We start from the raw sequence: 26,711 nt of genomic DNA, 5'->3' as shown, positions 1-26,711 counted from the left end.
TCAAAATCTCCCCACCCCTGGCCTCATCCTATGTCCAACCCTCTCTCTCATCCCTGCCTCCTTGACCTGAAGCAGCCTTTCCATCTTCTGCCCCACCTATCCATCCCACCCTTCCCACTGACCAATCCCCACTACCCCCCTACCTGCATCCATATATCACCATCCCACCTACCTTCCCCCCAGCCCCACCCCTTCTGCCTGTATTTATTTCCCATGCTCCCTTCCCCCTCCCCAGTCCTGATAAAGGGTCCCGACCTGAAATGTTGATTCTTTTGCTCCTCTGATGCTGCCTGACCTGCTGTGTTCCTCTCGCTGCACGCTGTATTGAACCAGGTTCGATATACACTCAGCACTTCAGGTCAAGATGGTCGCATGATCTTCAGTATGGTCTTTGGCTCTGATTTGTTGGTCTTTCCTATTATTACAGACAGTGCTGTCTCTCTTTCTCTGTTCTTTTATAAAATGTTAGTTTAATCTAAATTATATCTCCTTTTTCTTCCTTCTGAAATAAGACCATAAGACATAGAAACAGATGTAGGTCATTTGGCCTATCAAATCTCCTCTGCCATTCAATGGCATCACTGGCTGATCTGATAACCCTCAACTCCACTTTCCTGCCTTAGGTCCATAACTCTTGATTCCCTTACTGATTAACAATCTATTGATCTCAGCCTTGAATGTACTTAATGACTCAGGTTGTACAGTCTTCTGCAATAAATAATTCCACAGATTGACTACCCTCAGAGGAAAAAAAAACCTCTTCATCTCTGTCTTAAATAGGTGACTATTACTTTGAGATCATGCCATTTCTTCCTAGACGCTTCCCCAAGGGATAGCCACCGCTCCATGTCTCCCTTATAAAGTCCCCTAATAATATCATATGTTACAATAAGTTCATCTTGGAGTGGCTATCTCATTTTGCTTGGGACCTTACTGATGTAGAATCACATCTTTTACCGGTGGCACAGTGGTTAGCATTGCTGCCTCACAGCGCCAGGGACCTGGGTTCGATTCCACCCTCGGTCTGTCTGCGTGGAGTTTGCACGTTCTCCCCGTGTTTGCATGGGTTTCCTCCAGGTACTCCGGTTTCCCCCCCACAGTCCAGAGATATGCAGCGTAGGTGGATTGGCCATGGGAAATTGCCCATAGTGTTCAGGGATATGTAGATTAGGTAGGTTATGCGGGATGGATCTGGGTGGGATGCTCTGACTGTTGATGTGGACTTGATGGGCTGAAGGGTCTGCTTCCACACTGTAGGGATTCTATGATGAACTGTAACTGCAGTAAAGAGATAATTCATTACTTGAAGTATTGCTGAGCGATCCTTTTATGTTAGCATAGCAAAACTAAAAGAGATTCTATAAATTCCAGGGACGGAAAGACACCTGGACAACTCGACACATCTCCAACACAACATGTACTCCAAAAACACCTCCCTTTACAGCTTCTCACCCTTGCATCCAATCTTTCTACAGCCTAACCCTCCCAATCTCTATAATCTCTTAAAACCCACTGAGTTCTCTGTATTCTCCCAATGCCAGCTTCTTGAGCACCCCTGATATTTATCCTCCACAATCTGCAGCTGCCTAAACTCTGGGTTTCCATCTCTAAACCTCTCTGATACACTCATCGCCTTTGAGTATCCACAGAGATTTTGGTCCCTGGACCTAATATATTCTTAAGTGAATAGGAAAATTGTCGCAAATTTATGCATCACAAGATCTCACAAGTAGGAATGAGATAACAATTAGATTATAAATTTTATCAATATTGCTGCTGTTTCTGATCTATTGTTGAAATCTTCAATTGCTTTGTAAAATCCAGCTTTTATCATTCCATACACTCCTGACTGTGAAAAGGAAGCTTGAAGCATTTAGGGGTAATTTTACTTGGGAAATGTTTTTAGCCTCGTAAAGTATGCTGTTTTTTGTTTGGCCAGCTCAGCAAAATGTATTCTTACAGGCTTCAGCTGGAGTATTGTGTTCAATTATGGGCATCTTAGGAAGGATGTTAATGTCTTGCAGAGTCCAGAAAGGAGATTTATTGGAATGATACTAACGCCTGAGAATCTTGAACTGTGTGAAAATACTGGAGAACCTAAGGTGGTTATTCAAGAAGAAAAGCTTAAGAACAGATTTGATTGAGGCACTCAAAATCATTAATGATTTTAATGGAGTAAATAATGAAAAACTGTTTACAGTTGAAGAAGGGTCAATAACCAGAGGATTTAGTTTTAAGGTCATTGACATAAATACTAAAGGTGACAGGAGAAAATATATTTTATTAAATACAGAGCATTGTTGTGCTGTGGAAGGCATTGTCTGATGGGTAGTGATAGAAAATCCACTAGAAATATTATTAATAGAATTAGATAGATAATTGAAAAGAAAAATATTACAAGGCTGTGTTCAAAGAGCAAGAACATAGAAATAATTGGATAGCTGTAGAAAAGTGGAGGCACATCCATAATAACACAAATGTTCTACTCTTGTGCTGCATCATTCTATGATTCTATGTTCTTTTATCTTAATGGTTTCTCGTTCTACAGGATATCAATGATTGCATTTTAGAAAATTACCCAGAATGCAACAATCCCCGCGTGTTCTACATCATTCCATATTTTTGTGGGCAGCATCCCAAATGCAGGTGAGATAAACTTGCCATTTATTTCTCTTTCTAATTTAATATGACACATCCTTGAACAAACATCCTTAATCTTGTGAGCAAGTGACATCAGAATATTAAGATGATGGGTTTCAGGGATTAAAAAAAAATTTATTAAGAAATTAATTGGAAGAAATTAAGTAATTAGCACAATGAGGTAGTCATTTTGTATTAGGAGATGTACTGAGCGGAATATTCTAGAAATCAGTGTTAGGGAGATATACTGAGTTGAGAGATCCAAGGATACGTTCTCTTGAAAAATGTTATGGACAGGTACAGAAGATTAAGACTAATGGAATGCCAGAGTAGAAGCTATGTTACATCTCTACAAAATCATGTATAAATCACAATTGGAATGTGATCAGTTCTGGATGTTACACCTTAGAAAAGATCCAGTGACCTTGGAGAGGATGTGTATCGGTTAACCAAAATGACATTTGTACTCCAAACTTTAAATGATCCAACTTGGGTTGTGTTTGCTGGAATTTAAGAGTAAGTAATATTTGATTGAGGTTTTCAAGATACTAAGGGGAACAGAAAAGATAATAGAAAGTATTTCTGCTAGTTGGGAAATCTAGAACTGGAAACACAGTTCAAAAACTAGAACCAGAATTTTCAAGGGTGAAGTTAGAAAACAATTCTAAACACAACTGTTGATAGAAATTTGGATCACAATTTCACAAAGGGCAGATGATATGAGATCAATTGTTAATTTTAACTCTGGTAATGACAAATCTTTGACCAAAGGCATTAAAGGATTTGGAGCAAAAGGCAGCATATGATATTAGGTCACATATAAACCATGCTTTCATTCAATGATAGAACAGCTTGAGAGGGTGAATGACCAACTCTTGTTCATGTGTTTCATGAATCAGCTGAATTGAGGAGTTTTAGAAATACCTAGGCAATTGAGCTGAACCAAGCAAATAAAATTAAATGCAGACAGTGTTGGTATGAAAGAACATTTAAAACAAAAATGGAGAAATTATATCAGCAAAATTATGTCATGTTAGCTAGGGGAGCAGGTGGGAACTTAATGAAAGTGATCATAGAAGTAACACTTGCCATATCAAGACATGGTAGAAGGGCAATCAGCAAAACAAACAGAATACTGAACTTTTCCATTGGTACAGTACAGGTCTGCAGACAGCTGAGGCTGTTTGGTACTCTGGTCAGGCAGCACCATGAATACTGTGTTCTCTGCTGGTCACAGAGACATAATCTCCCAGCTGTGGTCAGGGTGCTGATACTTGTGTTGGGGGAACTGAGTTACAGAGGAAAGGTTCGAAGACAGATGACTCTTTGGTCTTGCTCGGAGATCAGTGGAAAAGTAAAATTTACTCGAGCTGATTTCAAATTGAGTTTGGATTGAGAATAAAACAAGAAACTAGGTAAAGGCAAGCTCAGGCCTGATGTCAGGAAGCCCCTTGCCCCACACTCAGTGATCAATAGCAAAAGTGAGCCCTGGGGTGGGAAGTGGAAGCAAAACTTGAATCATTCAAGAGGCTGGTAAATGCTGTATTGGGCGATGAGGAACCTTTAGATTGTTTTAGAAGGTGCACCAAGAGAAACAGAATGTCCTCCATCTTCCGTTCTGATCTAAAATTTCTGTTTTGTCGTAAAAAACACCAATCTACAAATTTCCTGTAAAACCTGGGAGGGGGATATTGTCTTTTTGTTCATACATGCAGTGTGGGCATCACTGGCCAGGTGAATGTTTATTTCCCAATCCTAATTGTCCTTGATTAGGTGGTGCGCTGTCTCCTTGCAGCCTAGGGAGTATAGGTACTGTTAGGGAGAGAGTTTCAGGACTTTGATTTAGTGAAAGAATGGTGATTTAATTCCAAGTCACAACAGTTTGTGATTTAGAGAGAAGCTTGCAAGTGGTGGGTTCTTGTATCCGCTGCCCTTATCCTTCAAGGTGCTGGAGATCGCGAGTTTAGAAAGTGCTGTTGGAGGATCCTTGGTCAGTTACTGCAATATCCTACAGTGCATTCTTTCAACATTTTCATCATGATGGTGACATTGGGCTACATAGCCTGACTAACTTCATTTTATTATCTACTTCATGCTAAATAATTAGGATTTCATGACAGAGTTTCTCTGTATTACTTAGTCATTCCATGTTGAAGCTAAGAAAGTAAATAGATAATAATCAGAAATTGCAGTTTTTAATGGTACTATTTGAACCTTGATTCACCATTCTCACTTGTTTTAAAGGGACCCAGGGGAGTGGGCTCTGCAAAGAGCTAAAGAGAACATGAATGAGAATTACCTGCTCGTGGGAATTCTAGAAGAGTTGGAAGATGTGTTGCTTTTACTGGAACGACTTTTACCTCATTACTTCAAAGATGCTAGTGCTGTGTATCATAGTTCCGGTAATTTTGCCACTGTTTCTATTTTGTAAAACCATTGGAGCATTGCAATTACATCTTACACAATTGTTTATTTAGAAGTTGTAACTAATGCAAAACTAGTGCCTGGTTTGATTTCTTCAGATTTCACATATTGCATATACTGACATTTTCTCTGGGCTTCACTCATCATTTACCTGAACTGGACTTTTCACTTATCTCCCAGAAAATAAGGAATATATTGCGGGCTGGTTTATTGGGATGATTTTTGGTTAGAAAGAATGTCATGTTTATAAGTAACAACTGAGTGAGGTACCTGCACTGAGTGGTTTTCAACAATGAAATGTTGGGATTAAGTAAATTGCATTTGATGAACTGCAATCTAAGGTCTGTAAGAAGTGGCTACAGAATAAGTAATACATTAGTTGTAATCTCCCATAATTACTAGATTTGGAACAGTTCTAGCAGATTGAAAAAGTGCATTATTATTTGAGACAGGAAGGATTCAGAAAGGAAACTTAGACCAGTTAATCTATCATTTGTTATAGTGAAATGTAATCCATTGTTAAAGTAGGAGTAGGACATTTAGGAAATCGTAATATAGTCAAGTAGAATTAACATCATTTTATAAAAGAAAAGCTGTTTTCCAAATTCATTAATGCTCTTTGAGGACGTAAGAAGCAGAAGGACAAAGAAGGAACCCATAGCTGTAGTGTATTGGATCCTCAAAAGGCATTTGGTAGGTACCACATAAAAACGTTATGACACAAGATGAGAGTATTTGATGTGAGTGTGATATATTAGCATGTATAGGGGATTAGCCAACTAACAGGAAATAGTATCAGAATAAATGGGTCATTTTATGGTTGGCAATTGGCTAACAATTGGAGTGCCAAAGGAATCACTGCTGGAGCGTCCACCATTTATGACCTGTTAAAGTCTTTGATTGAGGGAAAGACTGTATTGTATCCACATTTTCTGATGACACAATGACCGGTAAGAGAATCTTTTATAGGGAGGACACAAAAAGAGTCAGCAAAGGAATATAGCAATTTTAAGTGAGTGAATTTCACAAATGAAATAAGATTTTTCAGTGGCAGGAAGACATAGAATGCTGCAGAGGAACTGGGGTGTCCTTGTAGATGACTCAAAAAGTTAGCATTCAGCAAGCAATTAAAAAGGCAAATGCAATATTAACCTTTATTGCAAGGGAACAGAGGATTAAGTATAAAAGAGAAGTTTGCTGCAGCCATACAGAGCATAATTGGACATGTTTAACATCTAACAAAATTAAGAGATGTTAGAGGAGAAACTGAAAGCTTGGTTAAAGAGAGATTTTGAGCCTCTTGAAGGAGGCGAGTGAGGTAGAGAGTCATAGATGTTACAGGAAGAAATTACTAATGGGATAAGGTAAATTGAGTTAAGGAATTCCTTGTGAAGGTCTGAGTTTGGAATTCTTGAACATTCCATTCTCATTTATTCCTCTTATTCAGATTTGCTTACTTTGAATTAACTGATAATTCAAACCTTTTAGCTGAAATGTTGACTGGAATAAGCTATAATATTTGGAAAGATTTTCATCTTAGCCCACCATTCCAATTGTTTGGCAATGTAAACTATTTTATTATTCAATCTATTAAATTTTCCTATACTCAGACTCAGCAGTAAGACCTCGTGATCTGCTGTCAGTGCAATGTAGTTTATATCTTGTGTACGGTTTGAATAATAACAAATTAGAAAGGCAGTGAAGAAAATAGAAGTTAAAATCTCTGTTAGAGTGCATGCTCATTTATTATCTCGCTACAACTTATCTGTCACTTCAATAACCCAATTTAAAAGTTTATGGTATTTCCACAGTCTGTTAGAATATTTAATTTTCCACCGTCTTAAGTCCAAGTTAAACATGGTATGGTTTCTGTTTGACCCTTCAGCAACACTCACTACCAGATATTGCATGTATAAATTGGTTTCCCTTTCTGAAGCAAAGGTTCAGTGACGGGAGTGATGTTTAGCGCCGAGGGTGAGAGAAATATATGCCAAAAATCTGAGATGCATTAGAAAGGGTTCACTTAAGAGTGACCAGACTTCAGGGAAATAAGTTATGAAGAAACTATTCATTTGTAGATAAAACATAAAATGTAATTTAGTAAAGATAAGGTTGAACCAAACTCACTGTTTAACTTCAACATTGAACACAGGATTAGAGAACATGGGTCCAAAATTCTCACACCTGAAGTAAGGTGAAAGATTAGAAAACTCTTTTATCTTGTCCACAGGATTGTGGAACAGACATTTGAAAGATTCTAGTTGGATGTGATATCAGTTGGTGCTCTAAAAGGAATTGAATTCATGTCAGCAGACTTGTTCAGGCTTGTGATTTAAGGGGAAATCCTTCAGTGGTTCAGGATCAGACAGTAGAAGATCAACAGAAGAAATTCTGCCTTGGAATAGGTTGTGGCTCAGTTGGTATCTCTCTTCCTAAGTCATAAGAATGTGGATTCAAGTCACACTCCACTCCAAATACTTGAACACAAAAATCTAGACTCTCACTTCAGTGAGATGCTGGGAGAATGTTCTACAGTATCCTTTGGGTAGAAGTTAAACCAAGACCCCGTCTGTTCTCCAAGGTAGATGTAAAACATGCCTTGGTACTATTGTGAAGAAAATCAAGAGTCATCCCTGCTGTCCTGACTAATTTATCCCAAAATCAACATCACTAAAATAAAGATGCATATATGAATAGGAAGAGCTTAGAGGGATAATGGGCCAAATGCTGGCAAATGGGACTAGATTAATTTAGGATATCTGGTCAGCATGAATAGGGTGGACCGAAGGGCCTGTTTCTATGCTGTATATCTGTATGACCCTAAGTTATCTGGTTGTTATTATTGCTACTTTTTGGGAACTTGCTGTGTAAAGATTATCTACTCTCTTTCCTATAACAGTGCCCATACTTCAGAAAGTTTTTTTTTTGGAAGGGGTGAGGAGGAGCAACACACAATCCATTTGATAACACAGTGTGGAGCTGGAGGAACACAGCAGGCCAGGCAGCATCAGAGGAGCAGGAAAGCTGACGTTTCGGATTGGGACCATTCTTCAGAAATTGGAATTTCTGACGAAGGGTCCCAACCCAAAACGTCAGCTTTCCTACTCCTCTAATATTGCCTGTCCTGCGGTTCTCCAGACTGTTATCTCTGACTGCAGCATCGGCAGTTCTTACTATCACACAATCCATTTGGCTAGAGTTGTGAAGCAAAAAAGCCATCTTCGCCTTACTGGGAGTATTCTACAGCCCTCCAAATAGTGAATGAAAAGAGCAAATCTGAAGGGTAATTGTATACGTGCAAGAACTGTAGAATGGCAATATCAGGGGACTGCAATTACCCAAATATTGATTGGGATAAGATTAAAGGGTAAGGAGGCAAAGAAGGCAAAGAATTTCTAAAATTTGCTCAGAATCTCCTTGATCAATATGTACTCGGTCAACTAGGAATGAGGCATTGCTGCATCCGGTCATGGAATGAGATGGGCTGAGTGGATCAACTGTCCGGGAAAGCATTCTGGTAACAGTGATTATCCTTTCATAAGATTTAGATTAGTAATGACGAGGATAAAGGAAAATGTAAAGTAGATCTTTCAAGTTGAAGAAGGGCTAACTTCACTGGAATAAGAGGATATCGTGTCAGGTCAAAATGGAACTCAAGACTGACAGGATTGTTTGTGTACAGAACAGATTTTTTTTAAGGAGGATATCTTTCAGTTACAGAGTTTGATATGTTCCAACAAGAGAAAATGGCAGAGGAACAAAAGCCACAGCACCATGAATGGCATAGAAGATGGAGAATATGACGAAAATAAAAAGGGGCTTACTTTGTGTATCAGAGATAACAAGCTGTAGAGCTGGATGAACACAGCAGGCCAAACAGCATCAGATGAGCAGGAAGGCTGATGTTTCGGGCCTAGACCCTCCTTCAGAAAACTTTGTGTATCAGGTGATTTCTTCAAGAAAGATCCAGGCAAAGTATAATACGTGAGAGGGAGATGAAGGAAAAATAAGACTGGCAAAGGGAAGATATGCGAACAAAAAGGGAGGAAAAAAGTTCTTCTACTGGCATGTGTAAATACTAAGTGGTGGGCCAATTAGGACAGGGGTAGTAATATTTCCTTCAAAGTGCAGAGAAGCCTAGAATGCTATGAGTACTTGCATCATTGTCTACTTTCAAAGAGCATGCTGATAAAACATTGGAAGTAGCACCGATGGTTTAGGTAGTAGATAGAATATACATTGATAGGCAGAGTGCATTGGAAAGCATTGTCAATGTTTAGAATGAGTAAGTTGCCTGTTCCAAATAGATTGCATTCCATGTTGTTGAGGAAAGTGGGGTGTAAATAACATAAGGGCCTATCACAATTTTCCAATCTTCCCTAGAGACAGGAGAAGTGTCAGAGGTTTGGAAAGTGATAATGTAAATCCCTATTTAAGAAAGAACATATCTAGCAACTAAAGGCTGATTCGTTTAACATGTGATGGATAAGAAACAATAATCGGGGAAAAGAATTAGAGGCATGGATAGCTTTGGACTAAAGAAGGAGAACCAGAGCAAATTGGTAAAAGGATTAATCATCCTTGACTAATTGTGTTTTTTTTCCAGTTCTGAGGTAGGGTCACTGGACCCGAAATGTTAACTCTGCTTTCTCTCCACAGATGCTGCCATACTTGCTGAGTTTTTCCAGCAATTTCTGATTTTGTTTGTAATTGTATTTTTTGATCAATTAGCAGAAAAGGTTGATGGAATGCCACTGGACTTGTAGTCCAGAGATCCAGGCTAATACACCAGGATAAATGAGTTAAATTCCCAGCAAAAAGGCAACTGGTAAAATATAAATTAATAATAAAATACAGATTCAAAAGCTAGTAATGGTGTCCATGAAACTACCATTGATTGTTGTAAAAACCCAACTGGTTCACTAGCGTTCTTTATCAAAGGCAATCTGCCATCCTTACCTAATTCGACTTGCATGTGACTCCAGTCCCATGGCATGTGGTTGGCTCTTAACTGCTTTCTGAAATGATATGGCAAGCCACTCATTTGATGGGCAACAATGCTAACCTTGCTAATAATACCCACAGGTTGTACACTGCAAGATAAATATTTTTGAACAGAGTCCAAATCCATACTTTTGTGAGAACTATTTCTGTCAGCCACACTTTATGTAAAACTAGCATCACTGATTTATACATCAATTCATATCCAGTTAGCCATTAATTAATATCAATCACCTGTTCTCTTGTCCCATTAGGTCCCCGGCAGCCCTTCAGACCATATCAGATGATAAGATTACCTCTATTTGTTTTTTTTGGCATATTAAAGTTCCAAGCGTCCTTTTTTTTTTACAATGTACACAGATTGTTAGAGCTTGTTCATACATTTTAAACATTTGGCCCACCAGATCTCCTCCAGATGTTTCTCCATGAACCATCTAGTCAAATCCCACTTCCTTTGCCTGTCAACATTCCTAATTTCTGAGAATTTTACAAGAATTTATGTATTCTGCTTAAATTTCCATTTGTGGCAGAGGATTCTAAATACTAACCAGCCCTTTAATTCTTTTTTCATATTTCCGGTTTACCAAGGCACAAGGGGAAAACCTCTGAGCAGTGGAGGCGATGCAGAGAAGGGCCACAAGGCTGATCCCTGGTGTCAGAGGACTGAGTTGTAAGGAAAGGTTAGAAAAACTTGGACCCTTTAGTATTTGAAAGTAGGTAAATGTGAGGATACATTATCTGAATATAGGAGACACCGAATGGAATACAAAGTGTTCACCCTGAGCACTGTTTCGGCATGACTGGAGAAGAAAAGGACTTGGGTACAATTAATAAAAGGACAAATATCAAAATCACTTTGCATGTATAGCAATCAACATTTGAAATGGTTTGTGGCCGTTCAAGTGAAATAAAAGTTCAGGAGCTAGACAGGCTGTATTTACATGTTGGGACGGAAGGAAATCTAGATGTTTGGGAAGGATGATGTAGATTGAACAAATGCTCTCACTTGGTAATTAATCTTTATGAGCACAGTTGGAAAGAACTTGCATTAATACACAGTACTCCTTTCACATGCTCAGACCTGAAAATGTTTGACAATCGTTGACTATTTTTTTAAAAATCAACTTCATGCCCTTATGTGGCAGTGAGCTTGCAAGATGAGGTAAATGACCACTAATCAGTCTCTTGGTTCTTGAGTGAGGAATGAGTATTAATCAAAACATGCTTTGCAAAATGATATTGGCATCTCCAATAATTCAGTACTCCCTCGGTATTGTATAGAAATGTCACCCAGATTATAAACTGCAACTAAACCATCCTCTTCTTACTCAAAGACAAAAGTACTAGAAATGGTGGTAAAGTTGGTCTTCATGCAATAGTGGGACCATCGAAGTGCCATCTCCATAGGATCAATATGTTGTTTTCTGTGCCCCAATAAGTTGCCCTTTGCAACTAGCAGGCTCTTGAGCAGTGTGGTCTGTTTGTGTGTTTATTAAATGTGGGATCTTCCAAATATTATAATGACTGCACAGGAAAAGGACTTAACGGAAGAGTGGAATTGAGAAATGTGTCTAAATCTTGCTGTCAGTGTAATGATACTCCAGCACTAGTCCAAATAACTTCCAATCATTGAAATTGTAATGACCTGCATTTTGGTGCATGTACACATTATATTTGTATGCTAACTGGAACATTACTTCTCATTAAGGATAGCCATTGCTGCCTTCACACAATGTGAATTTCACCATAGTAAATAGACATTAGAATTCAGGCATATTAGCAACAGAAAACAAATACAGCAGTTTGAACATTCAAAGGGGCTGCTTTCAGTGCCCCCCTGTAATTTGATTTCATGGACTTAGGGCAGAAGGTTTGCTACAGATATCAACTGACACCAAAAGCAAACTGTCTGCATCAGTTATTATGTTATCCATTGTACCTGTATAAACCTAAGTATAACTGCCAGACAATGGCTGCACCCTTTCTCTACAAACCCAGGTTTAGACAGAAATACAATTACAAACACTGTTTGCTTGAGAAAAGCCTGCAGAAAGTCATTAACAAAACATTAAAACTGCTAGTAGGTCTCAAAATAACCATGTCCTTGCCCTTCAGGTCTCCATGTTTTTTTGTTTAGTGTCCACAATATAAAGTAATGGAGACACCATAATGGAGCAGAACACTATAACAGATCACCAAGATCACTATGCTAGAACATACTGATCACTGAGGGAGCAAGTAAGAACAAAGCCCTACGGTGGAGATTGCATTTTACTGGAAAACGAGCCCACAGATCACTTGAACAGAGATCCGTAATAGAGCACACTAATCCCCACAATAATTGTCCACAACAGACTGTTGGAACGACACAGCTATAACATAGCCCAGTTTGCCGAGAATGCTTAGATAGCTGCAGCAGAGACCTATAACAATGTACAGATCACTATTATTAGCCAATAGATCACTGGAACAGAGAATGCATAATTAAAACTTACGGTTCATATTGAGTGGTGTAGAGATTTTCAAAATTATGGAATATTGTGAAATAAATGGTGAGTTTTCATTGGATCAGTAACAAGGCAACATGGACTTGTACTAGAAAAAAGGGTGAAAATCTAAGCGGCCTTTTAGAACATGGAATAATAGTAGGACATAAAGTATAATTTAAAAGGGAACTGGATATAAAGGGAAGTATAAAAAAGAAATGTAGACAGTTTCATTCGAAAAGTCAAAACAAAATGTAAGTGCGATGAACTAAATCGCCTTGTGCTGTAATTCCTATGAATTTTTAAAAATTATTACACATCTCTGGAAGACCAACTTGCAAACCTTTGACAATAAAATGCAACAAAGTGGGTAAATTAGGCAAAAATTGTCTTTGAGCCAAAGATGGAGACATTAGGACAGGCACACTAAACTACGACCGAGGAGAGTGTGGTGAATGGGTTTAGGAAGGGATTGCCACACCTTGGGGCATTGCACTGCTAAAGAGACAACTGCCAATAGCTTCTTGAAGAAAATAGAATAATGCCAGTTGCAAATTAGCTCAAAAGGTTTTTAATCTGAAACTGACTGTTAAATTCTTAATGAGAACTGGGAAAATTAATTGGACTACCTAACATTGCAGTCAGATCTTTTTTCACTGCTATTTAATGTGTACATTCACAGTAAAGAAGAAAGAAATAACTTTCAAGACAAATTGAAGTGAATAACTTGTTAGTTTCCTCTGTATTTGAAATTTCCCTCTATATTCACTTCCAGTACCTTGGCTTAATGTATGATCCATTCATAAAAACTGAAAGAATTGCGGATGCTATAAATCAGGAACAAAAACAAAGTTGCTGGAAAAGCCCAGCAGGTCTGGCAGCATCTGTGAAGGAAAAAACAGTTAACGTTTCGGGAACTTGAGTTCTGAGGAAGGGTCACCAGACCCGAAATGTTAACTCTGTTTTTTCCTTCTCGGATGCTGCCAGACCTGCTAAGCTTTTCCAGCTACTTTGTTTTATGACCCATTCATGTTATACATAGGTTGGAATCATAGAATCGTACAGAACAGGAACCTATTTGGCCCATTTCACTTGTCAGTTTTTTTTGAGGGAGCTGTCCAATTTAGTCCCACACTCCAACTTTTTACAAATAACCCAAGAGGGAGTTGCCTGTTGGAAAGTCCACTTGCCTTTTGAAAGTTCTTAAAAAGTCTGATTCTAACACCCTTTCAAGACATATATTCCAGTTATTAATAGGCCTGTGTGAAAAATAATTTTTATTTCAAGGTGGATTGAAAGATTGTAATCGGAGTTTTTACTATATCTGCCCTAGTTACACTTGGCAACCTAGAATGCGTTCCACACGGACCAGTTGAATTATTAACTGAATGATGCTAACCTACTTAATACCTCCTTTTTATTTTTATCCCGTGCAATAGCTCCATTCTCTCCTCCTTTACGGCGACATTAACTTTTTCATCTTCTTTTGTGCAGACAGATGCAAAATGCTCATTTAGTCATCATCTGCCTTCACAAGATGATTTCCTCTTTCAGTCCCACCTTCTCTTTTACTTTTATTTACAAAATAGGTTTTCTTTTATGTTATTGATTACTATTTTCTCAGTACCTCTTTTTGCCTTCGTATATCCTTTTCCCAGTATCCTTGGTTCTTTACTGTTGCTGACATTTGTCATAAAACGTTGTCAATTTTTTAACTGCTATTTTCCTTTGTTACCCAGGGAGCTGTAGTTCTGGTTCCACTATCCTTTCTCTTTATATGAGTATGCTTGGTTTGTACACATCTTTTGCTGAGCTGCAGACATGGCATTGCTCATTTATGCTTTTCCTGGTCTCTTTTTGTTCCAGTGAGTTGTGTTGTATCTCTTAATCACTGAAGTTAGTTCTCTTCAAATTGGGTATTTTCAGCTTTGATTTTTCTTCCCAGTCCTAATTATATTATCACTAATACTTAAGTTTTATACAAATGAAATACTCCACTTATCCTTTTAGTTTCCTGGAAAGAGACTGGCCATTGTATTCTTCCTTATTGAACTGGAAACATGCTGATTAATAAAGTTCAGCTGTGCACATTTTGGAAATTTTTTATCCTCCTGGCCTTTTACTCGTGTCTTTTTTTCTGTATACCAGCTGGAGCTTTTGAATAGTTAATACTTTCACCTTTGCTACTGGATCATTTCTTAGTGCTGCCTTCTGCTATATTGTTTTTCTCCCCCTTATGACTGCTTTGTTTTGCATGTCATTCTTTATTTTCTTCCTCTGTTATCCCTCCCTTTATTTGCCACTGTGACACATTATCTCCTATGTTGCTGTCTGTTTCTATGATGGCATGTTGTTTCTTACCCATAGTGTTGCTATGATCTTCACCTGATATTCAGATCCTTCTATGACCTTGTCTTTCCCTAACTTCTTACTTTCCTACAGAACTAAGTGCATGCAGTTTTGGCTTCTTCTGCACCCATTATTTTCATTGCCCAACCACTGACCGCAAACCTTAAGTTCTTCCCTAAACCTCTTTTATTTATTTCTGTTAAAGTGCTCCTTGATCAAGCTTTTGCTTACTTGTACCGTTGTATGGCACTGTCTGTTTTTGTTTGATCTGCACAACATCCATTAAATTTCATTATGTTAAAGGTGCTACATAAATGTAAGTATTTGATCATGGATTTGTTTGTCAACCTCCTGGGATTTGTTTGAAAGTTGGTTCACAACTGGCTCCTTCCTGTAGTACCCTCAACTCTCTGTACTTTCTACAATTTGTCCCACTCGGACTGTTGCAGTGGCCCTTTTTACCAAGTCAAGTTTCAGTTTTTTCAATGACCTCCCCCTTATCGCATTACCTCCTAGTTGACAACCCCATCTGAAACTTCTCCATGCTTTGCCCTCACCTAATGACTCCACAGGTCTAGGGTCACTCCAGATTGCCTGTCTTTCTATGCTGCCAACCACCTTATCAAGCTCCTCTCTCCTACCATCTACCCTGATCAACAACTAGAAGGATTTCATTGGGGTTTTTTTTCCCCAAAACAACAATCCACACAATTGTCTATTCAGAATCCCTAGCCCTTGTCCAAGTTAAACCTCTCCGTCATTACTGTTGATTTCAGCTCCCCATGTATACTCTTTGACCACATTTTGTCAATGTGCCCCATTACTTGCTTGCTTGGTACCAGTGCAACTAACTAACTGATCAACTTCCTTTCCTCAACCCTCTGCAAGCTGACATTGTATGTGGGTCCCTCCTTGGTACTGTGTCCCACACTTTTCAACATGCCATTATCACTCTTGCAGTAAAAGCTGCCTTAGACTCCTGTGTTCCTACAAACTAGTGCTCCATCTCCTGCCTCCCTTTCTTCTCCCAACTCATGACATCCCACAACCATACACATCATTTCTGCAATTCCCAGTTTTGAATTCCTTCCATCAAATTTCCATTCTCCACAGTGCCAAAAAATTTCAAACCAAAACATTATCCTTTCTTTTCCTTTCTGCAGCTTTTAACACCATCTTCTTATGATCCATTGTTCAACTTGTGGATCTGTCCATCCCTATATGCATTGTTACAAATCCAGTTAAAGCCAAAGGATTTGCTGTAATAATCTAGAGAGTCCCTCCAATAGCCCTTTTTAATTCGTTCTCAGAATGTAGGTCTTACTGGTTTATTGTACATCTATACTAACCCTTACAAAGGTGGTGCTGTAATCTATTTGAGCCATCGTACTCTTGGTTGGAAAAGGTCCTCCCACAGTGCTGTTAGATCAGGAGATCCAGGATTTTAACCCAGTGACGATGAGGCAGCAATGATATATTTCTAAATCAGTATGTGACCTGGCATTTTGGTGTACCCTTGTATCTGCTACCCCTGTCCTTCAAGGTCGGAAAGAGATTGCATATTTAGAATTGCTATCAAAGAAACCTTACTGAGTTGCAGCTGTGCGTCTGTGTGCCAGTTGTGGAGGGATTGAAATTTTAATGTAGTAGATAAGGTGCCAGTTGAACCTTTTGAGTGTTGGAGTAGCAATCATCAATGCATATAGAGAGCATTCTATCCCATTTGTGACTTATGATTTGTAGGTGGCAGAAAGGTTTTGTGGCATCAGGAGGACACACTGCAGAAAGAGTACTCCAACATCTAGCACTCCCTTTTATATTTAACTTCCAGGTTGTGATTATCAGGATATTGATGGTGGGATATCAAATGATGGTAATGCCATTGAATGCAAATGGTAATTTTATTGGAGATGACTGTTACCTAGCACCAGGTGCTAGGTAGCAGTCAGCAGACCAGGTTTTGGATGTTGTCTAGTTCATCTTGTATGTGGGATTGAACTAATTCATTATCTGAGGTCCTGCAAATGGAGCAATCATGTGTAAACATTCCCCTTCTGACTTAATGAAAGAACAGTCCCAGCGTTAAAAGGCTTGATCTCCAACAACCGCAGCCATCTTCTTTTACAGATATTTCTGCTACAACACGTTTTTCATTAATGTGAATTGGCTGTAACACGATTGATGAATAGTGGACATTGTTTGGATAATGCAAACTTTCTATTGTACAGTGTAGCGATTTTCCAACAACACAATTTTCCATAGTGCAAGGTCACACAAGAACACAACTATCATGTTACAGGAGAAATACCTGTATGTTAGGTATTATTCTGGCCATTGGAGAGTTTCCCCCCGATTTCTATTGATTTCCATTTTACTCAGTCTCTATAGTGCCAAATTCAGTCAAATGCTATGTTGATGTCTGGGCCAGTCACTTGCACCTCACCTCTGGAATTCAACTCTTTCACCAAGTTTGGAACAGTGCTATAATAAAATATCAAGCCTGAAGTCAAACTGAAGTCAGTGAGCAGGTTATTGGTGGGTAGGTACCCCTTGATAGAAATGTCAATTAGCCCTTCCACCACTTTGCTGCTAATTGATAGTAAACTAGTGGAGCAGTATTTGGGCAGATAAGATTTGTCCTGCTTTTTGTGGATATGACATCCCTACACAATTTTTCATTTGGGTATGTGGATGCTATTGTTTATAGTTGAAAAAGCTTGACAAGAGAATTTGCTATTCTGGAGCAGTTCACTAAAGCTGGAACATTGTCTGAGCCCTTCATCTTCCACTGTACTTTCAAATACACTCAGCAGTTTGATTATCACATGGAGTGAATTGACTTAGCTGAAGACTGGCATCAGCAATGCCAGGAATTTCGGGAAGAGACCAAGCTGAATCATCCATTTGGCTCTTCCATCTGAAATTAGTTGTAAATGCCTCTGCCTTGACTTTTGAATTGTGTATAGGCCTCTGCTGTTATTGAGGATGAAGCTGTTTAGGAAGTCTCTTCCATTAGTTGTTTAAATGTTCACTGCTGTAATAGGACTGTACAGTTTTGATCTGATCTGTTGTTTATGGGATGGTTTAGTTCATTTGGTTGAATAGTATTGTACTACTTTGTAGCTTCACTAGGTTGGCATTTCATTTTCAAGTATTCCAGATGCTCATCCTGGCAATGGTTTTCTGCTCTCCCCCCTTTCTTGGTGGTAATCAAAGAGAGGGAAATATGTAGGACCACTAGGTCACAGATTCAGTAGGATGCAATTTTGTTGCTGCTTTTTAATCCAAATCCTGTATATGTAGATTTCAGCTGCTAGTTCTGTTCTAAATCTGTCCTGTTCAACATGGTGGTATCTCAACACTAGAAGGATGAGCTCCATTGAAAATATCAAATCTTGTCTTCATAAGGAATGTGTCAGTCATGTCTACCAGTACTGCCATGGACATCTGCACCTGAAACAGGTTGGTCAGTAGGATAAGATCCAAGCACATTTTTCCCTGTGGTTCTCTGACCACTGTTGTTATGTCCTTCAGGACATGGCCAACTTAGTCAGTAGTGGTATTACTGAGGCACTTTTAGTGATGGATACCCAAGTCCCCACATCCAGAGTGCATTCAGTATTTCTTCTGTGGGATATTCAACATGGAGGAGTATTGATTCATCAGCTGGGAGAAGATGTTTGTTGGTAACCAGCAGCAGGTTTCCTTCCTAATGTTGTCCCTGATGCCTTGAGATCTCACGTGGTCTGGAATGAACATTGAGGATACTCAAAGCCACTCCCTTCTGACTGTAGCGATGACGAGTGGGCAGGATGTGTCCAGGAATGGTAATGGAGGAGCCTGGGACATTGACTGAAACGTATGAAGTATAGTTGATGAGTATAGCTACTCTGTCTCAAATATAGCCATCTGAAAACTGGAGATGTTCCAAAACTGACATTTTCTAAGCTGTCGTGCATGAATTTTAATTCCTACTAAATGAATAAAGTAACTTGCTGACTTGCTTATCAATATACTGCATTGATGCAGTAGCAGACTATTTATTGGTTTCATGTTCTGTTTCACCCTGTACAGTGAGTGGTCCGAGCAATACTTAACACCTCCTGACCCAGTTATACCAGAACTGCATAGAACTGTCCAGCCTAGCCCCAAGAGCTAATAAAATCGATAAGTCTTGATAGTGATGATACCAATAAAGTTATAGCAATTGTGTCAAAAAAACAGCAGTTTCACACCTATGGGTAATCCTGTAAGGGAGGTGTACTTTATTGTCTGTAACCTAGAAAGTGGCCATGACTATTGTCAGGCTATTGTTTGGTTAGTCTGTGGGACAGCTGTCTGAAGAACTTTTAAAGTTTTGACTAGGTTGAGTGTACTTTTGTGATGTTTAACTCTGATGCCAATGATAGATACTGAGGGTCCAACTGACTTTATTCTTGATATTATTTATCAGCAATTAGTAGTTTTGAACATCTTACTTAGCTTGCTGGGCCATTTCAGAGGCCGGTCAATCACATTGCTGGAGTTATGCATTGGCCAGAACCTGCTATGGGCAGCAGATTTCTATCCCTAAAGGTCCATATTGAACCAATTGTGTTTTCTTTCAATAATCCTGTAGCTTCATAGTCTATTACTTTCTAGGATTAATTAATCAGCTAAATTCAAGTTCTCAATTACTAAAATGGAATCCTGGATTACTTGTTTATACTTCCAGATTAGTAGTCCACTACCTATTCTGTGAGACACTCATTTTGAATTTATCCCTTAATGGCCAATCTGAAGACCCAGGGTTAGTTTTCATGTGTATAGTGACAATACCCCCAGCTATACCACTCAACTATCTCCATTGGTTCTGTGCTGTCTGACTGCTTATTTCAAGATCCACTCTTTTGAGGATTCACATTTTTCTCCAAGTAAACATTAGGAAGACCAAATCTGCTGCCCTTAAATCTACGTACCCTCGCCACTGACTCCATTCCCTTATCTGATCACTGATACAGGTTGTTGGCAAACTTTGTGTATCTTTTAACCATAATGGAAATTTCCAAGGCAAAGACTAATAATTTGAACTTCTGTAACATTGCCTGTTTCTAGTTCGATTCCCACTCATCTTTCACAATTCCCAACCAGACTGCTAAATTTACCATAATCAAAGAACCATAACTGTTATTTTTGAAGTAGACAGAGAGAGACTATGGTACTTAACTAATGAAATAAAGCCACAAGATTTCAGTTTTGAAGAAGCTATAGTCAACTTTACTGTGCAACATTGGAAAAGTAATATAACCTACAGTATATGTGCAAATTATGCTATATCACTCCAAATTAACATATGGTTCATAGGGGTAATATACTGGGATAAAACACTCCATATGGAATATGCGATCAAAACAGGTCCATGAATTTCTTAGTAGGTCATCAAATTTCATTCAACTTCACAATGGATCGCAATTCTTCACTTTTGCTACTCCGGCTTTGAAACCCACGCTCAAGAGCTGCTCCGTCACGGACTGCCTGAACAACTGCTCCTGTTCTGGTTGATCACCCTCCTTTCCTGGGTCTATACCTCCCAGGACTCCAAACCTGCACTCCATTAGTCATTCGCATAATACCAGCTTGTCACTGACTGGCTAGCTGCACCTAGCCAGTCGTGTCCCTGCATGTTTCCCTGAGCTCCAATCATGCTCAGTTAGATAAAAGAAGTACTGCTCTCTCAACTGCATTGAAGTCTTAATGCATGCAGGCTTCTTCAGAGCCTTTTATGGTTTCCCAATAGAGCCTTTCCACTTTCTCAGCTCCCCAGGACTACTACTGAGTCCTGACTCCAACACTTAGCTATCTATTAATTGCTAGAACTTCTAAGTGTTAACAGTACAGCTTTATTCAACTGCTCGAGTCCTCACTGATTCCCCTACACAGAATCTGTGTACTTGAGTTTACTTCCCAGCAGTACAGTAACTGCAGTGCTGTTGAGGTGGAGTGGACATCTCTCTGGCTGTCTTTCTCCTTTTCCTACTCACTGCATGTAACCTTTGAACTCTTCTTCAGTGATGACTGAACTGTCCTGAGTGGCCTTAATGTTGCTACTTAGCAATTCTTGCAATTATCTGTTCCATAAATGTTGCCAGTCATCGATTACAGACTTGCTCAGTACAAAGAAAGTGGATAAAAAAATAAAGGTTTTCACTAAGACACTAACCAATGCCTTTTCTATCTCTTGATTTGATTACTATTGTGGCTGTCATTACTCATTTCCTATCACCGACTTAAACCCGGCCAAACTCTATACCCATATTTTGTCATGACCCAAGTTCAACTCACCGTTGTCCTTGCTAACGTACAGTGCCTCTCAAAATTTCACATGTGAAAGGATTAAGTTTCAATTTGTATTCCTGCCTTTGCTGGTCTCGAATTCTATAACCTCTCCTGGCCCTAAAAACTGTTTCAAAGTTTGCTTTTCCCTGCCCAAATGACTCCCTCACATCCTTTTATACCCCCAGATATTCTTCTCCTCCTCTTTCCAACCCATCACCATTGGTAATAATGCCTTCAGCTATCTTCTATGGTATTCCCTCCCTAAAAGTCTGCTTTTCAACTTCTGCCTTCTTTTAGAACTTAAACACATTTTTCTTGTAATTTACGTTGTTACTCTATATCTACTACATTCTTCATTTTTCACTGCTGCTTTCCACATTTTAGTTTTTTCTGGTACTATCTTTCCATGTTCCCTCTGCTGCTATATTTCTTCATTTCTCTTTTATTTTACAGTACCTATCATCATGTGTATTTTGTGGTGGTGTTTATTGTGTATTATCTGATAATGATCCCATGGCAGAAACAAATGTAACTATGGTAAGACTACAAAAGTAATCTGAAAATCTATTTTGCTTCAATTTAAAAAATGAAATTGAGTTTCATTCAATTGGGATGTGATTAGTCACAGATTTTTATCACAAAACTTTAACGCAGCAAACTTTTTATTAATTGGCACCCATGGAACCAGAAGTGTGCCAATTGATCAAATATTCTGGTTGATCAAGAGGTCCACATAATCAATGTAAAAACACACACATTAAGTAATAGAAATATAATGCGGAGGGTATACACATCACTTAGAATTTATTTACACTATAAATCACTTCAATAATAATGCAACTTTGGCTTAAATAAAACTTATCAGCAGAGACCCCTTTTCAGTTGCTGCCTCAACTGATTACACAGATGTCAAGGAGATCGCAATAATACAGTAAACATACGGTATTTGAGGTATATAATTTTTGCAAATTTATTGAGTGATGGTTCATAAGGTGCTGGTTAAATCAAAATTTGCTGTATCAATATTTTCACTGGGAACATTCATAAATATTTGTAAGATAATTTGTCATCATCATTCTCCTATGTACAACACATGGAATTCTTAGAACGTCTGACAATGTTTTTCTTCCTTTACAGAGTATAAAAAACTTGGAAATGGGACGAACACTGTGAAGAAACAGGTTCCCTCCCCAGAAGCGCTAAAGGTGCTGTATCAACGAATGCGATACGAATACAACTTTTATAACTACGTTAAGGATCAGTTCCATTTATTGAAACGGAAGTTTGGCCTGAAGACTCGGGCTAGTGCTCCGAATAAACAATATGAGATTGCATCTCAGATGGAAAGTCCTGGGCCCGGCCATGACGATGATGACAACGCGTGGTTAAAAGATATTTATCGATGATAACAGCGAGCCACATTTTGGGGACTTAAATGTGTTCTTTGCAGTCACAAGGAACTGCAATTTGGTCAGGAGATACTGCGGTGTTCTTGAGATTAGATTAACACATTCACAATTGCAATCAATCTTTGCAAGGCAGCTGTTTGTAACTTACACTTTTCATGCTATTGCATGATTTTTATTTTTTTTTTTATTTCTAATGTTTCTTTACCAACTGCTGTACCAGCAGGTGAGACACTTTCAACTACTATTATCTGCATTTTAAAATATATGTTCAATGAATGATTTATTTAGTTACTTGTTTAAAAAATGTAAAGACGGTAATGCATTATATCAGTCTGAGAAAAGTACTAATCAAGTTAGATACTAGCTCATTTTCCTAAAATGCTGCATCTTCAAATGGGAGACACCATCCAAGGAAATAAAATTGGACTGGGGATTTAAGGCAGGGGATTTTGTAGTGTTTGCAGCACTGTATTCATTCTGATTTGTCAGAGAATAAACAATTTTAAAGCATATCAGATGTAATCCAAGATCATGTCAGTTACATTTTCTTTCTTTCTCGCTTACCTAATTGAAAACATTTTCTGTTGACAATTTTAGGCCTAATTGGATATATTTTCATAGGATCACACAGCATCTACATGGCATAGACTGTAGCAAGTCAAGAAGGTACTACCCAATCACTTTCTCAAAATTAGCGATAGGGTGATGAACTGGAAATGCTGATGAAGTTCACATACTAAGAACAAATTTAAAAATATATCATAGAAACAGACTACACATCCCAACCACACGATGCCTGCATTTATTCTCCACTTTAGACTCTCTCTAATCTTCATCTAACTCTATCAACGTAATCCTTCATGTCCTTTTTTACATGCAATTTTAAGTTTCTTCTTAAATCCATCTATACTACTTGCCTCAATTACTGTCTGATAGCATCTTTCACTTTCTCAGTCTGTCTCGGAGTAAGTTTCTTAAATTCCCAATTGAATTCTTGTTGAGTTTCTTACATAAATGGCCTCTTTTTATTCTACCCCACAACCGGAACATACACCAGAACCCTATGAAAACTATCATAGGTCAACTCTTGGTCATCTAATTTCAAGAGAAGAGTGACCCAGGCCGTTTCACCTTTTCTGTTTTGTATGCATCTTTTAATGTCAGTATCTCTATGGTTATGATGGTAATACTAGACAAGTCAAATTTCAGAGTGAAACTTGGTTTAATAGACCATAAGTTTTATTTTTGTAGTTTGACTACCCTGGTGGTCAGTCAATGAACATATTCACATGAGGCTATCGATATACTTTCAATGACTGTGCATAGATCTATTACATAGTTTTAAAAAAATCTTCTAAAAGTATCTGTAATGATGTAATCATGAACAGGAAAAAGAAATTCAGAATGGTATGCTGCCACCGTGGTACACGTAAAATGGATGACATCCTGAAAGCAGAAATTTAGGGAGTTAGGAAATAGACTAAGAAACAGGACCCAAAACAGTAGTAATCTCTGGATAACTGCCACTGAATAGAGAACAGGAGATCAGTCCAGATGAGAGTGGCTGGAGCGATGGTGCAGGAGGGAAGGCTATAGATTTCTGGCACATTAGGACTGTTACTAGGGACAGTAGGATCTGTACAAGACAGAGGAGTTATACTTGAACTGGAATGGGACCAGCATCCCTGTGGGAGGTTTTTCTAGTGCTGCTAGAGAAGGTTTAAACTAACTTAGCAGGATTTGGGATCCTGAGAGAGAGAAAGTCCAGTTGGGGGAGAAACATGTCAAAATTAGAAGAGACAGCAAATCAGTTAGGAAAGCATAGAAATTAACTGTACTAGTTGAGGCACAGGGGAGTTTAGCATCATAGAATAGTATTTATTTTAATGCAAGGATTCTGATGGAAAAGACAATGGAGTGTGATGCCACTGCTGTCACCGAGACCGGGTTGAGTGGAGGGCAGGGTTGGCAGCTCTATATTCCAGGATATAGGGTCATCAGGCAAGGGAGAGAAGTGGGTAAATCAGAAGGGAGTGTTGACTGATAAATTTTGCAATCAGCTACAACAGTACGTTGGGATAACAGTCAAACTGCATTGAAGAGCCCATTTGGCCCATAGACGTGAATGTTATGACGAAGATTTGAAATGCATACCTGCATACTTGTTAAAGGTTTTGAGGTTTTCCACCTCAACTAGCCTCCCAGGAAGTTCACTGTAGGTTCCCAATACCTGCTGGGTGAAAATATGTTTCCTCAAATCCTCTCTAAACCTCCTTCCCTTCACCTTAAAATCATGCCCCTTTGTAACTGACCTATCAGATAAGGGGAACAGCTACTTCCTATCCACCTTGTTCCATCCCTCAATCTTACACACATCAATCAGGCCCCTTCTCAGCTCTAAAGAAAACAAGCCAAGCTATCCAGTCTCTGTTCATAGCTAAAATGCTCCAATCCAGGCAATATCCTCTGTACTCCCTCCAGTGAATCACATCTTTCCTCGAGTGTGGCAGCCAAACTGCACACAGTATTCCAGCTGTGACCCAACCAAAGTTTTGTACAGCTTCAACATAACCTCCCTGCTCTTGTTATCTTTGGCTGATAAAGGCAGCTGTATCATATGCCTTCTTAACCAGTCCTTCTGCCTTTGTTCCTCCGAGCTTCAACTCCTGTCTTTCGTTGTCTTTTTACTTCCAAAGTGCATCACCTCGTGTTTTTCAGGGTTAAATTCCATCTACGTTGATCTGTCTATCTGACTAACCTGTCTATATCTTTCTGTAACCTAAGACCTCCTTCCTCACTATTCACGAGCTAGCCAATCTTGCCATTTGCAAACTTACTTATACATAAACGTGGGAGAAGATGATATCACAAACAATAAGGCCCCCAGCACCGATTTCTGTGTTACACCACTGGATACTGGCTTGGAGTCATACAGCCATCTACTGCTACCTTCTGTCTCCTACAAGTAAGCCAATTTTGGATCCATTTTGCCAAGTTACCTTGGATCCCATGTGTTTTAACCTTCTTGGTAAGATGGCAGCAGTGGCAGGGTAGGAAGTGTTTGGGCTCCGTGCCCGTACACTTCCACTCAGTTGGCCAGCTGTGTTTTTTTTTGTTTTATTTCTTCATTTCTCTTGTATTGAAATTCACCTTTTCTGCGGCTGCAGTGGAGGAAGGCGGTTATGAGGTCCTGCTGCAGTGACAGTAGTGTGGTGGATCCGGATGTCCACTCCTTGTGGCTGTGGCTTTATCAAAGGCTTCACCTATGCATTAGTATTTGGATGAGTGGATACAGGTTCACTTTATCATTTTCACTGGGTTTAAATCTAAATCTTCAGTAATCTCCATTTTGTCATTTTGTTACAGTTATCAGATCCAGCTAGGTAAAGAAACAGCTACCTTTTCATAATTTTGTACCTGGAAATTATTCACACTTCTTGTAGAGATAGCTTATGCTGTAGCTCTTCAGTTGTCTTCTTCCATTATTTAATAATACAAACTGCTTCTTGGCATGGAAACTGTGCTTTCCAACTCTTCCATCATGCTATTTTCATTGGGATGTTCTTGGTCTGCTTGGACTGTGGGTGGTCTGGGGTTAGAAATCCCTTAAATTTCATTGTTATGGCTATGTTACATCATTATTGAAAAAGGAGACAGTAGAAGATGCAAGGAATTAAAGAAGGTGATGGTCAAAGGTCTCAAGACCACAGACTTCACTTTGTTTCCTTTCATCTGTGGACTTTTAAAATAGAATCTTTCATGTAACCACAAATCTGTCATAGATAGCAATGTCAGATAATTGCCACTTCTGATTTTTCTACTATTAATCTTTTTAATTTTGGATCTGTGGCACTTGACCCACCCTGGCTTTTGTTTCCAGAGCTGATTTGTATCAAGATCTGGTTAGCATATTTTGGATTAAATACAGAACTCACTTGCAGCTGTAGCAAGTGAGCCCTGGATTTTTCAATTTTGGGATTAACACCACTTGTCTGGAACATGGAGCAGGGCTGGGAGTTGACAGACATCACCAAAATGTTGCATTCATGTGTCAGATGCATTCATGTGTCAGATGCATTCATGTGTC

At 38.9% G+C, this 26,711-nt stretch overlaps 1 protein-coding gene across 2 annotated transcripts in view; it reads left to right on the top strand.

The window, feature by feature from the left end:
* Positions 1-23,151, top strand: part of usta (uronyl 2-sulfotransferase a) — an 84,295-nt gene extending 61,144 nt beyond the window's left edge. Inside the window, exons 6-9 of one of the 2 annotated variants that reach the window (XM_048600699.1) lie at positions 2,549-2,646; positions 4,885-5,042; positions 10,654-10,745; positions 22,353-22,466. In XM_048600699.1, coding sequence (XP_048456656.1) covers positions 2,549-2,646; positions 4,885-5,042; positions 10,654-10,739 — 342 coding nt within the window. In that variant the 3' untranslated portion in view covers positions 10,740-10,745; positions 22,353-22,466. Of the gene's footprint in view, positions 1-2,548; positions 2,647-4,884; positions 5,043-10,653; positions 10,746-22,352 lie in introns of both variants that reach the window. The other variant, XM_048600698.1, reaches the window with a different exon arrangement.
* Positions 23,152-26,711: the final 3,560 nt, after the last annotated feature.

This window comes from Rhincodon typus, chromosome 9, assembly GCF_021869965.1.
Source record: "Rhincodon typus isolate 14 chromosome 9, sRhiTyp1.1, whole genome shotgun sequence".
Taxonomy (NCBI): Eukaryota; Metazoa; Chordata; class Chondrichthyes; order Orectolobiformes; family Rhincodontidae; genus Rhincodon; species Rhincodon typus.
The sequence above is the reverse complement of the archived record's forward strand: the minus strand, read 5'-3'. Positions and strand labels throughout refer to the sequence as shown.